At 50.6% G+C, this 17,289-nt stretch overlaps 3 protein-coding genes across 3 annotated transcripts; 1 reads left to right on the forward strand and 2 right to left on the reverse strand.

The window, feature by feature from the left end:
• Window positions 1-2,111: 2,111 nt before the first annotated feature.
• On the reverse strand, window positions 2,112-4,859 carry MAA_01876 (PSP1 domain protein; the record flags this gene model as incomplete). Its single annotated transcript, XM_007819874.2, has 3 exons — window positions 2,112-2,703; window positions 2,782-3,433; window positions 3,485-4,859. The coding sequence occupies 3 exons, from the start codon at window positions 4,857-4,859 to the stop codon at window positions 2,112-2,114; spliced, it is 2,619 nt and encodes an 872-aa protein (XP_007818065.2).
• Window positions 4,860-12,276: 7,417 nt separating this feature from the next.
• Window positions 12,277-13,267, reverse strand: MAA_01875 (NIF system FeS cluster assembly, NifU; the record flags this gene model as incomplete). Its single annotated transcript, XM_007819873.1, has 2 exons — window positions 12,277-12,387; window positions 12,485-13,267. 2 exons carry the CDS (start codon window positions 13,265-13,267, stop codon window positions 12,277-12,279), a joined length of 894 nt encoding a protein of 297 aa, XP_007818064.1.
• A 508-nt stretch (window positions 13,268-13,775) lies between these two features.
• MAA_01874 (zinc finger domain-containing protein) lies at window positions 13,776-14,576 on the forward strand (the record flags this gene model as incomplete). Its single annotated transcript, XM_007819872.1, has 2 exons — window positions 13,776-13,990; window positions 14,054-14,576. The coding sequence occupies 2 exons, from the start codon at window positions 13,776-13,778 to the stop codon at window positions 14,574-14,576; spliced, it is 738 nt and encodes a 245-aa protein (XP_007818063.1).
• Window positions 14,577-17,289: the final 2,713 nt, after the last annotated feature.

Below are 17,289 nucleotides of genomic sequence, written 5' to 3' on the forward strand. Positions count from 1 at the left end.
TGCGTTACTACGAAACCATCTCGACTTTATTGATGTGATCTTCGTGTCTTCTAGTGTGTGGCAAGCCGGAACTTTGATGGCTCTAAGTTGGCATGGGCTGTTTTTTAACATTATGGTAGAACTCTTCCATTAGAACAAGAATCCCAATCTTCACGAGTAAATGCCAAGGCTCGGCCCTTTATGGCAGAAAAACAGCAAGTCCAAACAAGGCTTGTAAAATGCCCTCAGTAGTATTCCCCCAAGTTTCGCCCGTCTTTTGTTGCCACGTTTCCTGCAGTAGTTCTGCGGCAATGTGGTCAATGTCATCATTCCCGATGTTTGTGGAGATCCTAGAGGCGTTCGGAATAATATTTTGTTCAGCACATTTCATCGAATGTCCCATGAGACTTGCGCTAAGCAACTGTAAATCCATACCATCTTGCTTCCACCGTGCGCAGGAGGGCATCCTAATATTGTTCTCACGCTTGCTCAATTCTTCGTAATCCTTCATTAAAACACGAAATCCGTCCAAGGTACGGATTGCTTTATGGTAAGAATCGTTTGCAATCCCGGTCTGTCCCGGGTAGGAGCTACAAGTATGAGGCAATATCGAAGGCATATTATCTGGGAGATTCTTGGTCACCAATTCTTTTATAGTTGGTAGTTGATGCAAGGAACTATGAAATATCAGCATGTGTTTGAATTTGGTTAGTATAAATCTCTTACGCTGCGTGGCAGATAATTCGGGTCTTGATTTGTGCCTGTAGGTCGCGAGCCGTCTTCTCCAAATCCCGTCTCGCATCCTGGGTATTTATTTTAGCCTTTTTAGCTACCCGGGAATAAGTTGCACTAGAAAACATAGGAGAATTCAGCAAAGTAATAAACACCAGGAGCATTTATAGCTGTTAGAAAAACCTCGTCTGCAAGGGAAGCGAAGCTCCATCGTCCTGCGACAGCGTTGTCCGCGGGTTCTGCCCCCCAGTACACCTGAGCAATGACGGAAGAGAGGTTGAAGCATCCTGTTCCAAATCGCTGCCTGCCACAGCAGTGTCTTCAATTTCGTCTGCAAAACGGATCAGTGTTCAAATTTCGTATATATAATGACATTCTCGTCCAAACTCGCTGCTGAGCTGGGACGCACCATGCTTGAGTAGCTTTCGTTTTCTTGTCAGAGGCGCCATTGCGGTCCTGGAAGATGCGGTTTTCCAGTACCAATTACCCCCGTGGCATATCAAAGTGTAGCAGTTGAGGGTTTCTTAGGGTCCGCGTAGGTTGTAACATAAAAAAGAAGTTTGGAAGGCTGACAGATAAAGGAGAATAGAGGGAAGTCCACGGAAGGAGCTACCTCGCCGTCCCAACAGCTGTCCAGGTAGCGTCTGGCAGCTGGCAGCTGGCAATAATCGCATCTCACACCACAATCTCAGAGAAGAGACACTTTATACCAAGTAGTTAAACTAACATGAACGAATATTTCTAGAGCGAATGACGGGAAAGAAACTAAATTGAAACGCCTTCCAATTTGTATATACTCATAAATCATCGAAGTTGCTCTTAAGTTCTAAAACAAGCCCAAAAGCCACCTAATGCCCAAGAACCGCGGTAGCAGAAGAATGACAAAATATGATGTAACAAAAACTCGTTAAGAGGACGAAGAAGAGTAAATCAAGAACAGACATATCGCCCAACGAGCCCAAAATTCGTTCGTACATGACCTCCGCCCTACCCAAGTCATGCCTATCCCCTATTCGTTGCATATTAGTTACAGCGTGAGTGACCCTTTTTTTGTTTTTACTCAAGCATCTTTCTGTCTATGTTTGAACCTCAGCCTCTCTGGTGCGTGCAAGCAAGGAGCCATTGCCTTTTCTCTCTCTGGGCCACTGTTCATCCGTCTTTCTTGATATAAACGCCAAATATCACATTCCCAGAATACTGTAAAAAGGAAAAAAAAAGGACTAATAAATTTGATGAAAAGAAAATGTGGCAATTGTAAACAAGAGAATTGACCGCACAATTCAGCCAGCTACAATTCCCAAGCACTCTTGGCGATCAGCTGCCACCAGTAGTGCCTGTGTGCGTAAACTATTCCTTGCCATTGCTTCCTTTTGTTTCCCTTTTAGTTCTGTGAGCAATGATCAATGTGTGTTTAGGGACAGACCCTGGAATGCGGTATTCCAGTCGTTTTGTGCAGTTATGGGTGACACGCCTGCTGCGTGTGGAGTCGGACTCGGGAGATTCTGCGCTCCGGGAAACCGCTGGCGGAGAGACTGGAAGTCTCCTTGCTGGCCAAATCCAGTTGGGAATCCATCCGCACCTGGAGAGAGGCTTGGAGCGTATGGAGCAGACGTGCCGCGGGCATTACCAAATACACCACCCCCATACGCATAGTTGTTCGGCGGGTATGCTGACGTTGGTGGAACATTTCGATCACTACCAAAGGGTTGCGAAAATGTTGGACGGTATCCCCGGCCGAAAGCTTGTGGCTGCTGCTGTTCCTGGCCTTGAGGATTCTGGCGTCTTTCGCCTCCGGAGGCACGCCCGACACCTACAGCACCAGGACCAATTCCACTTGGTGCCTGAATGCCTAGCGTTGGGCTGGCAAATGAAGCTGGGTTGATAGCAGACATCCAGATCCTGGTTTTGTAGATTTTGAAGAGGTCTGTAACGAGAGAATTAAAGTTGATGTAAGAGTCAGCGAAGTAGTAGAATGTAAGCTTCTTCCAGTCCCTGCAATTTAATAGTTAGTAAGCAAGCCTTCTTTCTTGTAGCCTTTGCCTTCGAGGATGAAGGGTGTCAAAAACTCACATTTGAAATTCCGCATCAAGGATTTCCATGTTGAGGCCGTGCTCCTTCACCTTCTGCATGCAAACACGTTTTGCTTTGGCTTCCTGACCTTCTTTATCGCATAGAGCTTGCAACTCATGATGCTGTGCAAGGCGCTTAATAAGTTTTGGTCGAAGCTCTCCGGCGTTTGGCTCTTGCAGATGGTGTTGGGTGGGCGGTCCCATGCCGCCGACAGCGCTGCCCTGAAGGACACTAGATGATGCCATCAAACCTGCGCCGGAACCCTCTTGAGCTGCAGCAGCGCCTTGTGAATACATCATGAGCCACTTGTAGTGCTCCTCGGCGTAGTGCTCTTTCAGCTCCTTTGCAGTTTGCCAGTCAACGTTGACCTTGGCGACTGTTCCCAGATCGGTGCCTCGATCTGCTTCAACAATGACCAGGTCACCAGGCTTAACTGTGAGGCCCCTACCCTCTTGAATGTAGAACACGTCGGCTCTGACACACTTGAACAGGACCACGTGAAGAAGTTGGTTGTGCCTGGGCTGAGCCATACCGAAAACATTGCGGTGAGGAGAAGGCGGACGGTTGGTGAACTGGTTCTGAAGACCAAAATGTGGTGCATAGGGATTGCTAAAGGCAGGCTGCATTGTGCTTGGCAAGCCGGCCAACATTTCTGTCGCTGAACTCAATAATTGCTCGTGGGATTTCAACAAGAGTGACTTACGGTTATTGATGGTTGCCATCCCAGTGCCATCCCCAAATCCAGCAGGAAACCCCTGGGAAGACTGTCCCTCGCCCACCCCAGAAGCATCGAGAGCAGATACTGAATCAGCAATGGAGCTGATAGAGCCTTGTCGAGTTGGCATATTGGCAAATGAATGGCGTCGGCTCTGTGAAATATCCCCACCGAAGAATCCCGGAGAGCTTGACCACAGGGCAGCCTTTTTAAGGTTCAAGTTGTCCGCTTTTTGGTTGTTCAGACCCAGGGGAGTGCGGAAAGCATTGGCTCCGTATTCACTCATACGCCGACCCGAGGCTCGCCTGCCGAGCGAATCGATTGAATCAGTAGCCTCGTCCAGTTCATCAACCGCAAAATCCGACTCTTCTGGGACAGTCTCATATCCATTTCCAAGAAAGGATGCACCAGTAGAGGCACGAGGCCGGATGCGAGAGTTGTTGTATTGTTGTTGGCGCAGCATTGCATTTTCACGGGTGAGCATTTCGATAGTTTTGGATTCGGACATCTGGTGATAGGAGCCTTGAAGCGATTCAGATGTACTTTCATCGTCATCATCTTCCACTTCCTTGACCTTTCCGAGCATTGAACCATCATTTGCCATCTCACTCAGCATGCTGGGTCGAGAGGGTCGGTGCTGCAAGGCCGGGTGACGTGCTCGCCCCAGGATAGCAGATGAAGTCATTCCACCTGGTGGTGCCGTCTCGGGGTCCATCTGGCCAACTGAATATGACTGGGATCGGTAAGTTTTAGGAGTGGGGTGTAACGGAATAGCAAATGGGATTTGGGAATTAGACATGGAATCTCGAGAGCCTGGAGAAACTTGATTCAAACCAGAGTCGGATCCAAAAAAGGAATTACTGCCTGCCCCTGGTGGAATTATAGAGGTTGGCGATGGAAGAACTTCGCTTAGCCTTGACGACGCATCCTTTCGGTCGGCATTCCAAATACCGGTCCCCCAAGAAAATGCTGATGAGTTGGCTGGGCGGCCAACTGAAGAGGTTGAATGAGAACCCCAAGGGCCGCTGCCAGCCTCAGCTGATGGAGTGCTGGGGTGCGATCCTGTTGGAGACATGGAACTGCTTGCAAACGAGCCTTTACGGGGTCGATTCAATGGCTGAGAGGTATCGTTGAGCCACGAGGATCGGCGGACGGGCTTGTGAGATTGAACAGGGGCAGCCTGAGATGCTTCGTTGCGGTGTTCTCCTTCGTCATCCGAGCTTGCTAGTGCCTCTGAGTCAGGAGTTGATGTCCGGGCTTGAACTTTTTCCAAGAGCAGACTCTGGGTTGTAGCTGGCCCAGGAGGAAACGATCCTTGGCCAAGTTTCGACGTGGTCCCGGTTTTGAGGGGGTTGGAGCTCATGATGTCTCACGTCCCACAGGATATGCCACCCCGAATGCCCAAAACAGCACTATATCGCAATCCGAAAGCCGCCACTCGAGATTTAAACACGGGCAGAAAAGTGTGTATGTTATTGAGCGACAAACAATGTAGAAGAAGCCCTTTGACCTGTACAGTTAGCAAACATTTCCGAGATGTAGCTTCTTTGTAAACAGCGCAACATGCCGTTCTCTCACGAGTACCCCGTCTCAATCGCAAAGGTACCAGAGCCGACATAGAATTACAATGGTGCTGGGATGCAAGAAACTTACGTTGGCAATAATAATAAAACAAGAAAATCTTTGTTGTATCTAATGCGTGACAAGAAGCTCTAGGTCGTTAATGGTCTGATGAAATTCCGGACTCAGAAGCGTCTTGTCTTGAGACCAATTCCAGTGCAAACGGGTAGTGATGAGTTGTATCTATCGGCACCTCGATGTCGATGAAAGTAATACAGGTTGTCGTATGTCGTCAAGGAAGATTAAGAATGAGATGTAGAGGGTATAACAAATCTAAACCAGTGCGAGTCTAACCCAGAGCCCAAAAAGGAAAACAAATTCAAGAATAAGTGTAATTTTGAAATCCAGTGCAAGAGAGCGCACCCATTCGCAGCGGAGAATTTATTCGCAGGATATGATGCGATTCGGTGCTGCGTGAATGTGGTCCTACTTGGTGCCCATGGTGGGATGCCAGGAGGCACACAGTAGAGGTGCGATGCGGCTCCAGCTGTCGCGAAAAGCAGCAGGTGTCGCCAGACTGTCAAGCCTGCCTCGAGTCACGAAGAATCGACAACGACAATTGAGCACGGTACAGTAAGCTTATCGAGAAGACTTGAGGCTTTGGGCTTCCGGGCAGCAGAGACACGCGTATGGCTTCTGAGATTTTGCACGCGAGTGGCAAGTGGCGAGCGGGAAATGATGGAGAGTATTGTCTGGACCGCTAGCGAGACGTCCGTAGGGCTAATTCAGGATGAGAGGATTCTTCTCTAGAAAGAAGAGCAGACGGAAAAGGGTAAGTGTCGGTCGCGGGTCTGACGCTATCGCACTCGTGTTCGAAGTGTATTGAAGTCCGAGCCAGAAATTGAGCGCCACAGTTGAGCAGTTCTCTCAAAGCTGGCAGGTGGTGATGATCCAGGTCAAGAAGTGGAGGAAGTGGCAGGTGACCAGGTGACCACAGCGCGAGACACTTGTACAGTTAGTCGTGCGCGGTCTGGTGCGCCTCAGCACTTGAACGCCTCAGTGGTCTAGTGTCAAGAAGAAGACTGTGCCTTCTCACTCCCTCTCTCAGTTTTTTCTTCTTTCTTCCCCTTTCCTCCCTCTTTTTTTTGGCTGCCTTCTTTTTCTGGATCTCGTGCGAAATCTCTCACGACACCAATATTTGTAGGGCCCAATCGACAACAGAATTGGCTCGTTGCGAGATGGGCTTCAAGTCACAGTAACTTTGGAGCTATTGTTGAGCTTCTCCGCAAAGCCTCAGAACCACGTACAGGAAATGCCAGTCCCTAACCGGTGGGGGAGGCACAAGAGCAAAGTCGTACCTGGCTACACGGTGCAACTGGGCTCTCCACCTGGCGACGTGAGCGATGTGTTGAGGTGTGAAGTAGGCCCTTTACGATGGTTGCAGCGTGAGGCCTTGGTCCTGGAATCGAGTGGTGTGTTTGAATGTGGCGCGGGGTCTCGTGTGTTGGCAGGCCTGCCGTGTGAGCCTTTGTGCCCTTTGCGCGGTAACCTGGCAACCTTGTAGTCTCGTAGTCGCGCAGTCTCGCAGTCTTGCCGTGCCTGATAAGGAAGCAACAGCAAACTTGACGAGAGTAGGTAGGCTGAGTCGGGGAGCTTGGCGATCCGGTAAGACTGGCCGCTACGGAGGGCGGAAGCTCAGGTGCGCAGGCGGGTGGGAAGAAGGGGGGGTCTGGTACGGCTGGTGCCAGTTGCCGGTTGCTGGTGTAGGGTCGATCAAGTCAAGTATCGTATAATAGTCAGGGTGTCCTCCGTAGTTACATGCGGAGGGGCGCTTCGGCGTCTTGCTCAGCGTTGGTTGGGTGATTCTGGTTCGAGGCACGATCGGATGGGGTCAACGGCTTGCGAACACCACCACTGGAGCACCAGGCAAATGCGATCAGAATGATCAATGCAAGCAGGTGAGCTGCAACTGTGAGCTGGCCAACAGCACCAGTGGGGAAGCAGAGTATGATATGCTTTTCGGAGCTGTCCCAAGAGGGGGATGCAATATGTAACTGGAGGCACCAGCTTAGACGGCGGGCCCTGCAAGTGGCCAGGAAATTAAGACGAGGAAAAGGAGACGTGGGACGTGGAACATGGGGAGGGGGCGCCAGGCAAGGCAAGGCACTCGAGCAGGTAGGGCAAGGCAGGCGGCAAGTGGCGAGCGAGGCAGGCAAGGCATTGACTTGACATGGCATGGCATGGCATGGCATGGGAGGCGGACGGGACAGGTATTAGACAGATGCAGACGCGGGGGAGGCTGTCCCAAATGGTCAAGGTCGACAGCGGCGCTACGATGCCGTCCGCGAGGGTGGGGATGGAATATGTACCCAGTACTGGGTACTCTCCATTCTTTGGGAGATTCCTGCGCTAGCTCAATGTCCGTCCAGCAACACATGCAACACTCACTCTGCCGAGTACATCAGACGCACCGGAGAGTACCCAGGTACTTGGCCGACAGGCAGTAGTATGGGGCTCTCGCGGTGAATGTGGATGCTTGTGTGGTCCCAACCTCGAGTGTGGATGCAAATAGTAGAACTGTCAAACTGGACGTGGATCAGCCTCTCCTTCTGCTCTTTGGAGTTGACGACTGTTTGCCAACGAATCACCAGCATGAGGGTACGACGACGCACAAATGAAATTGGATCATGGGTGAAATGGTGGGCAGCCGCGGGAGGCCACTTCAACTCGAGCTATGCCGATGGCCAAGAAGCGATGAAGTGCGGCACATGGCAAAGCACATAGGAGCTGCAGCTCATATCCCGTGAATCGATGAGAGTACCTAGCCTTGCCGAGCTCCTGTCGTGCTTGATGTACATGCATACCTACTTTACTTACCTACTTGTAGGTATCCACGGAGTCTGGTAGTTGCACGCGCAATCCTCGAGCACAGCTCTTTCCAATATGCCCGGCCGGGCTGTGGACTGGGAACTGGCGCTGAGAATTGAGAACCAGGAAGAATGGGAGCTGCGCTGGTGCTAAATCTTCCCATCTCTTTGACGAATCCCAGGACTTGGCATCGGGTTAAGACAGACTGGTGTGGATGTGGAGGAAATGTGGCGCTGGCAAGTGGATGTCAGGGGACCATCCAACCCCCAGCTTGAAGGTCCTCGTCCTTGAGTTCTCAACCATGTCTCCATGTCTGCAAAAGCCACTCGGAGCTCAATTGGTGGCTTGCAACTGAACGCCCCCAGCCTTGGAGGCGCCTGGCCAAGCACAGCGGATTGGCTTCTGGGGTTACCTTTAGCCTGGCTTGCCTGGTTTTGGAGCCATGCCCGTTTTACCTTGTCTGTGCTGTCAAACATGCCACTGTATACAACAGTGCGTATTGTGTATATACGGACTTGCGAGATTTGAGACGAGATTTCGCTCGAGGGTTGCAGTCTGGAACTCCCTACTCCTCCTATGCGGCCATCCTATACAAATCCCCCTCCTCCAAGCTTGCGTCAAATTGTGCCATCGTATTGGCCAATGCTAGTTTTGGCAGGCTTGGAAGAACACGGCAAAGAGCCCCAGAAGCTTTCTGTTCCGTATGTGCCAATCGGAATATGTGCTACTCTGGCAGTCAGGTCGTAGCGCATGGGCGGTCAGGCAGTTTAGGTCTATTTGATGGGAGGAGCTAATCGTTAGTGAGATATCATGTCTCCTTTGTGCGTGCTGTACGGACGGGAAATCGAACCAAGTGTGCGCCAACAAGCGCCGTCTATAAGCATCTCTAGTAGTCAGAATCCCGGCGGTCAACTGCAGTAAAGATGGTACGGCAGGAGCAATCAGATTGATTTGCCTCGCGGTCCAGGACCTGATCTGATGAGCATAAACATCCATATCGTATCCCGGGTAGCGCCTTCCCAGACTACGTTTGACCTGAATAGCCACGAGGTACGGAGTACGGAGTAGGCAGATACATCATAGCCAAGCACCTACAACATCGAAAGCCCACCAGACATGAATCTACATATGTACCTGCTCCCTGTGTTTGCACGAGCGTTCTCACTGGCTCTAGTCCGCTTCCAAATTTCTAGCATCTAACCTCAACTTTTGGGTACTCTCCGCCGCTGCAATTGCTCTTTAGACAAGGCGCTTGCTTCTAGCTCAGCAAGATTTGATGCTGTGTGAATTGCGAAAGCTCTCACGAGACCCTTGGACTCTACAATGGACAACAGGTTCGGGCTCTGGAACCAGGTACCGAGGTAGGTAGTATTGAGGCGAGGACGTCCCACCAAGTACTATTGACGCAACCCAGCAGTCCTTTTCGTGTCAAAAATAGCTTGCGCTATGAACCGAGCCGGACAAACCACCGGGCCCGAAGTATATGTAAAGGCGGCTGGGCTGAAATTGTCCTGCTTTTCTGACTGACATGTACTTGTCGTCGTGAGGCGGCAGCTTTCCCCGATAACAGCTGCCCGTGTTTTTAACGGAAAACCCCCTCTCCTCTTGGTGGATGGTGGCAAATCCATGTCCACCCATGGCACGAGACTGATTATCCAAACTCTCCCGACACCTCCGTCATGGGTGGCATGGAAATATTGCTTGTATCGACATCCAGTGAATCCGGATCTGGCACGGAGTACTTGAACTCTGTTGTTCGCCAGCCACAAAGGATAAACAATGCCATCTGCGACAGGACCTGCATGCCTGTAGCAATGTGTTGTGCTTATTCAGCTGTGGCATGCTGTGATGTGGACTAATACGGATTATTGTGGTGTGCAGATGGGCGCATCATGATGGCATCGGAATGCGATTTTGACAGGAACCCTGAGAAATCAGTCTCATTCGCAGCAGATTTTACATGGCCGTTAGTTCCACGCTCCAGCTGGTTATTGTGCGGGGTCCGTCTTTAACTTTGTTATGAGGAGGACAACTCGGATATCACGCAGAATTTTTTTCCACGTCGCAATCAGACGGGGCATCATGACCCACAGCAGCTTCACATCTCCTTACAGCTCCTTCCCTTGGTCTTGGTATTCACTTTCGTAGCCAAGGTTAGTCAAATGCAGTTGAATGTGTTGCCCGGGTGCGGCTGGGTGAGTGCACACAAGTTGACAACCATCGACGATCGTCCTGCATTGCTGAAGAGCTCGTCTGTATGTAGACGCTGACGGGAACTCGGGACGTTGCACAACACCTTCCACGGGCCCCTGACTGGTATTCCATTGAACATTGAACCTCCATCTCGATATTGCTTCCTCAACACGACGTCTTGCTGTACCACACCTGCGGGTGATCTATCGAGTAATGCATTGCAAAATGAAATTGCGCGTATTGTGGCTGTTATCAGAAGTTTTTCGCATCCACAGAGAGAGCTGTGAGCACATTGATCTCTTGGGTGAGTGAGTACTCGATATACACTATGTAGTTATTTGCTCTGATGCACCTTCAACACCGAGCTTCAACACCAGACTCGACTCCATGTCGAGATCGTCACCCCGCAATTGACCAACTCCACAACCCCGCTCGGTCTGGTGGCTTGAAGTCACCTGGTGTACTTTGTACCGCCCGTTGAGGCCAACTAGTGTCCGTGTCTGGGGCTTCGAGGAAGTGGGTGGGCATTGTCCTGCGAACTCTGGAAGCAAACTCATTTGATTCGTGCCACTCATGATTGGGGATGGAGAGTCTTGCTAAGCACCAAGACGGACTGAGACAATGGGCCGCCTTAGCGTCATATTGTTTCATGTAGTACTACTACCAAGAGAGGCCAGAGGACCGGTTCGGTGCCGTCGATTGCTGGTCATCAAAAGGTCGTTGCCATTCGCGAACCGCTCCGGTATAATTAATTGCAAGAATCCGCGTGTCAGAAGTGAACTACTATCGCGACTGAATCCTACGGCCAGATCATTCATGAAATCAATTCAGGAGTCCCCCAACCGTCAATCATGGCGCTGTCTGGACGCCGGGGTCGCGACGGCTTGTCGTTTTCTGCCAGTCTGCAGAGGGAGATGCCTATGTCGACTATTAGGCCAGTTTCGAGACGCAAGGACCGTGCCGCCAAGACTTAATATATTCTTTACTTAAGTACTTAAGTCCAATACACCATATGTCTTCTATACCTGGTAGGTACGGAGGGCATGTTTCTGTTGACATGGGTTTGGAACAACTTTTTGAGCTTGGACATTCTGAGCTGCGGCAAGTTTGATTGCCGTGACGAGGGGCATTTTGTAGCCGCCTCATTTAACAAACGCCAACACCGAGGGGAATCCAATTCCGAAACAATTGTGCCCGCATACTAGCATGCCCACTACTACTACCTCTTGCCTAAGTGCCTAGTACCAGGACTAGTAAGTTAGAATGATCATTGTTATTTTTTGAGCACCTGTTCGGTACACTATCTACCTAGGTAGGTAGGTAGGTACTAAGTACTTAAGTACCTAGGTAGTTAATTACTTCGGTAGATACGCTTAACCGGCAGGGGCAAGGGAAAAAAAAGGGTCCTGATACAATAGCAGCTAAATCAGGTACCAGCGATTGACCCATGTTGCCACTACAAACGCAATATGCTAGTATGTGCTCCGTAAAGTACTTTGGAAGAACATTGGACTACCGAGTACGGAGTACCTCGAGGCAGATATCTTGCCACAGAGTGTAACATCGCTTGGCGCCATCCCTTGTCCAGGCCATTGAACCACCTTTCTTCAGGGTCGGGTAATTTTAAAGGACCAACGAACGGGACTGTCGCATTACCCCGGATTTTCCAGAGCCACTCCTTCGTACGCCTGGCACGTGCGGAACGGTACTTTCGCGCAAAAAGGGATCCAGAAAAAGCTAGCCGCAGGTTCTGAGTCTTCATGCAGTCATTCGGTGGTTGCATCCCCTATTCGGGTTGTCTGCAACTACGCGCTCCCAGAGAACAACTGCCGCATGACTACGTGTATTTGCATCATGTACCCGTGCATGGGCGCGCCATGTTATCGCAATTCACATTTGATATCAGGGAGTTGCATGGACGTGAAGCCTGGTTATCATGTGCAAAACATGGTCGTGTCACGTCACGCGTCAAGTTGTCGTCAGCGACGCACCACTACACCGTAGACATACTAGCGTATGGAGAATATGATTACAACTACTTCAAACCTCGTGTCATTATACATCCCATCGCCGTATATGTCTCCGTTTTTTTGCCACTCGAGGCTAGTATGCTCTAATATACATGAGAAACCCTGTCCACAATCTCTCCTCCTCCCTTCTCATTGCGCAGCCTTTTGGTGCTTTAGCTTCTCTTCAAACTTGGCAAACTCTTCCATGGCAATTTCTTCCTCTTGGTCCAGAATTTGATGAACGCCCTTTACTTCCTCGATCTGTGGGATAAAAAAAAGCTTTAGCTATTTGCCATCTCGTATTTCACCAGTAAAACCACCCATTAGGTAGGCGGGGATTCAAGGGAATAGAACTCACGTAGTGCATCAACATGCCCTCGATGCCATTCTTGAGCGTAACCGTACTCGAATCACAGGTTCTACACGCCCCGCGCAGCTTTAACTTGACATAACCGTCATCAAATCCTCTGAACTCGATGTCTCCGCCGTCCTCCTGGATAGCAGGTCTAATCCTCGTCTCCAATAACTCCTTGATCATACCCACAACCTCACTGTCATTTTCGTTGTATGCCAAGCTATCCTCTTCGATGTCCTCGTCACCCTCCTTCCGCTCGGCGATACTGACAATGGTCTCGCCTGAGGTAATTGCCTCGGTAATCAAGGCAAAGATCTCCGGTCGGACATGGGCCCAGTTCGCATCTCCTGCCTTGGTGACGGTAATGAAGTCTGCGCCATAGAAGACGGATGTGATGCCATCGATGTTCATGAGCTTGGCGGCGAGGGGGGACGGATACGGTGGTGAGATGGTCGATCGGGGGTTCAGGTATTCGATGAACGGGGTGTTGATCTCTTCGGGAACAACGCGGTGGTTGGGCAGGAACTTGAGAGCGTCTGGGTTCGGCGTGTTTTCAGTCTGGATGAAGATGCTCCGGGTGCCGCCGATGCCAAGGCTTGGTAGAGCGCTGCGCCGGGGGACCACCGGTCGCGAGGGCACATTGATGTGAAAACCTGGTCTTAGTAGAGACGGTGATCTTCCTGCGGTGTGTGTGCTGAGCTGGCGTGTCCAGCGCGGCGAGTGTCGTGATGAGCGTAGGGCGCGGGATATGATCCTCGGCGCGGCAGAGGATGGCAGCGCAGGCATTTTGCGCCCGGGTTGAGATGGTTGGTTCCTGGGTCGGAGCAAAGAGACAGTATGTGTAACCTAGTATAAATTAGGGAGAAAGGTAATGTCGTCGTATTCAAGCAATGCACATATGGCGGAAGGAAGAATTAACCATCGGGGATCGTCGAAAGCCGGTCGCCGTCCGTTTGGTGAGGAAACTAATGACCTAATGGCCGATTCCGGCTACTCGCGACTCTTGCAGGCATTAGTAATTGGAGCTTCGTGACGCATCGAACAGACCTGCCTGTGGGTCCTGCCAGTTTTTTCTTCCGGTCCGCCCCAAAAGGACGACCAGCTTCATGCACTGGGCAGTCATTGGTCCCACCTCCTCTTGATTTTTTCCTTCTCGCAAACCGATAAGGCAATTCGTTTGGCCGATAACCGCCCCGTTTTTGAAATGCCGCCATAATTGCTTCAAGGATCCGTCGTCAGATTCAAGCTGCATAAACCCTTTGACCTCACAGATCCGGGTCATTCACAGCCTAAGATGGAGCAAGTGCAATCTGTGGCCACTGAGGCACGTACCGAACCGACAGAGGACAGAACGCAGGACCCGCACGCAGCTTCCGAAGCTAGCACCAACGAGAGCTCCCAGCTGCATGCGCAGCCAACTGCTCAACAAGCCGCAAAAGGCGTCACTATCTGCGGAGTTTGTGAAAAGGCGGCATCAAAATATAAATGCCCTCGATGCTACTTGCCGTAGTAAGAGCCTTCACTTCTCCAGCTGAATACTTGTCACGGAATACACTTCTAATCTCATCTCAGCTGCTCTGTTGCCTGCAACAAAATCCACAAAGAGAATCATCCTCCAGATCCCGAGCCACAGCTAATTGCAAAACCTGAAAATCCAGAACCGCTGATCAGTAGTTCTCCTGTCACTCTATCGGACCCCGCCAATCCCTTTCGCGCACTTGATACATCAGAGCATCTGCAACGGTTATTTCGCAAGTACCCAGGCCTCACACAGCAATTACTCGACATCCATGCCGCCACACAACCTCCGCAAGAAGCTCCCGATAAAAGAATACCAGCCTCACTTATGCAAGGTGTGCCAAAGAAAAGTAATTGGAACCATGACGTTGGCATCAAGAATGGGAAGGAAGCCCTGCGAAGAGCTCGGATGGCGGATGGCGAAGCAGGCGAAGGTATTCGAGAGTACACCGAGTTGATTTTGCATCTTATCAATACACGAGATGACAAAGACGAGGTTACGGCAATGCTACAGCAGCAGGCGTCCCAGGAAGACACTAAGCTGATTGAACAATTGATGGCACAAGAAAGACGGTGAGACGTTAGTTGTCATGCATGACAACTACACGACCCAAAAGAAAATGATGAAAATTTGAGTATGCATTATATTTGTCGTGGTCTCGTCCCAAGCCAGTGCTATTCCGGACTTGGAAGCGCTGGTTGATATCATATCATATCATATCACATCACCATCGTACAAAAGGGTACGTGGCTTCTCTCCTCCCCAGTATTTCATATCAACAGCAGGACTAGCGTTTAAATCGAGAAAAGAAAACGCTAATAGGAGACTTCGATGACAGATTTTGAGGCGACTTTTCATCTGTAGGGGATACCAGTTTATTATCTTTGGACTGTCGTCCGAAGCCTCCCAAACGACACCGTAGAATCCACCTGGATTCTAGTTTTCGCAACTTGGGTTGTGACTGTTGCGGAATGTTAATGGCCTTCATAGCCTTCACCTCGTCGCTTTGGGTCCAATCGACTCTGTGTTCACTTGGAGCCTGAGTAGCGACAGGCTTAGTGGGTGAGAACACTGCACCAGCCAACTCGAAAATATCTATGGGGGGAGCGTCATTCCGCCCTAAGATGCTGCCGGTGCTCCTTCTTCTGGAATTCTTCACTTGATCTTGGTGTTCTCTTGATCTCGAATCAGTATGAAATGAGTTGCGATTGAATAAATTATGGGAAACCGCTTCGATTTCGAAAGTCGGCGGCAAGGGTTGAAAGACTTGATTTCGCTCATACTGTCGCTCCCGCATGCTCTGTGCTCTCATCAGCGCCTTAGCATGTTCGCAGGGCGGGGCTGTAGAGTTTTTTGTTCTTATTTCTCGACTACCATTCGGACCATCGAGATGGAATTTCATGGCGACTTTGGATAACGTATGTACCGGACCCTTCTCGGCGCGTGGTTCAACCGTAGTGGTCAAGGTAAATTGAGAGGCTGCAACCTGAGGGACATGATGGTAACTAGACGAATGCTTTTGTTCCTCTTCACCACTCTTTTTGCTTGAGCTGTCCGACTTTTTTGAACTTGGCCGGTATAACTTGTCGTTCGGGGGCCATTCAACTTGTTGTGCTGACTTTGTCTCAGGCTTTGATCTTGCTGAGGAGTCCAATTTGTCGCCATGTTTACCTGCTGGTGGTGTAATGTCCTTGCTCTTATGCTGCTTGGAAGAAGGCGAAGATGCAGCCAGTTGTTCAGCCTCAGTCCGGGTTCGCCGCTTTCTTTCCGAGTGTGCCTTTTGCTCTGCAAGCACAACAAATAGTCTTCTCGTCAACTCTTCGGCGTCGACAGGTTGAGACTGAATTAGCCTTGGCCTTGTTTTCGAATATCTTTTAATTCCATTATATTTCGACCTCGCAGCTATCCTGTGATCGGTTGGGTAAACCATAGTGACCAGCATATTGGTGTTTAGCCCGTGCAGTTGCCGGGGTTGGACGCCTGGATGAAGGTCGAACATAACCGAAGACGAAAACAACCAGAGTTCAATATAGAAGATAAATGTCAAAACTTCGAAATCCGTGTTTGCAAATCAGTCGCGTACACTGCGAATATTGTCAAGTATTAGAGGCTTCTCTTCCTAAAGCGATATATATCGACGCGAGAAAGGAACACTACTCTCTCAGTCTTTCCCTTTTGAGCGATACTGCGATGCCGGATCCTTGGGGTCGCCGCCCTGCAGTTTACGGTTTACCTGAAGTTAAATGCCACCTCGAGCTACGCACTGTCTTGGTGATATTGCTATAGACTCAAGGCTGGTACAAATAACGCAGGACTGCAGGAAAACAAACAGGTCGTAAAGTTCAGTTCCAGACCGCTGTCGACATGTTCCATCTGAGAACTGTGCATCCTTTCTGCCGAGCCGGGAGGTACAAGGTATTAAAGGCCCAAGGTTGCAATGTAAAATCCATGGCCCTTATTAGCACCACTCGCGGCCGAAAGACACCAAGGACGCCTCCAGGGCCGACACGATCCAGTTGAGTCGACTGAAAACACAGACTGGGGCCGATGGCTGCCAAGAATGGCATGGTCTCAGGCATGAGGTCTACCCCGAACCAGAGATGGCCATTGCGAATGGTCTGTTACTCCATGTTCCAGGTGGGCGTGGACTGATGGCACGCGATCAGGCGACCATGCCAATCCTGTATGCAGGGCGTAACGTCGGGCGGGACGTCGTTTGGCTACTTCTTAACCCTTGCCTCCCTTCGCACTCTTCCTCTCTCCACCAAGACGTCCTCGACAAATAAACCCAAGAGGGGCGGGTAATAAGCAACGCAGCCACTGCGGGCCAAAGTTGCTTTGGCACTAAGAATGTGTTTGCTCAGGCCATGTCTTGAAGGCCAGTGCCCAGGAAACGGCCTGTTTCGAGGCGGTAGCAAGAGGACATCTGGAGCCTTCATCCAAGCCACTAAACTACCTAGGTAGTGGTCAGGAGCCATTGGTACGCACGGGAAACGGAGAAGTGCCCACTGGTTCGGCAACATGTGGTCGTCCCAGCCGTTCTCCAGTCGCTGCATGTGCTGCGGACCCTAGACCTTGTCGACTAGCTACCTCCCCGGTCTAGGGCTGGTCGGTTCTGCAACCCGCTGCATCGCGAGTCGAATAAGGTCAACTGGTCTGGTCACTTAAGCGTGAAAAACAACAGGGCCTGTCTGGTCATACTTCTGCCACACACACATTGGATGGATGAAGCCACCCAGAAGGGAGCCTGCACTGCTACAGAAGAGGAGACAAAGAAGGGTGCCAGCAT

Source organism: Metarhizium robertsii (assembly GCF_000187425.2).
Source record: "Metarhizium robertsii ARSEF 23 chromosome Unknown MAA_Scf_1, whole genome shotgun sequence".
In the NCBI taxonomy this organism is placed as follows: domain Eukaryota; kingdom Fungi; phylum Ascomycota; class Sordariomycetes; order Hypocreales; family Clavicipitaceae; genus Metarhizium; species Metarhizium robertsii.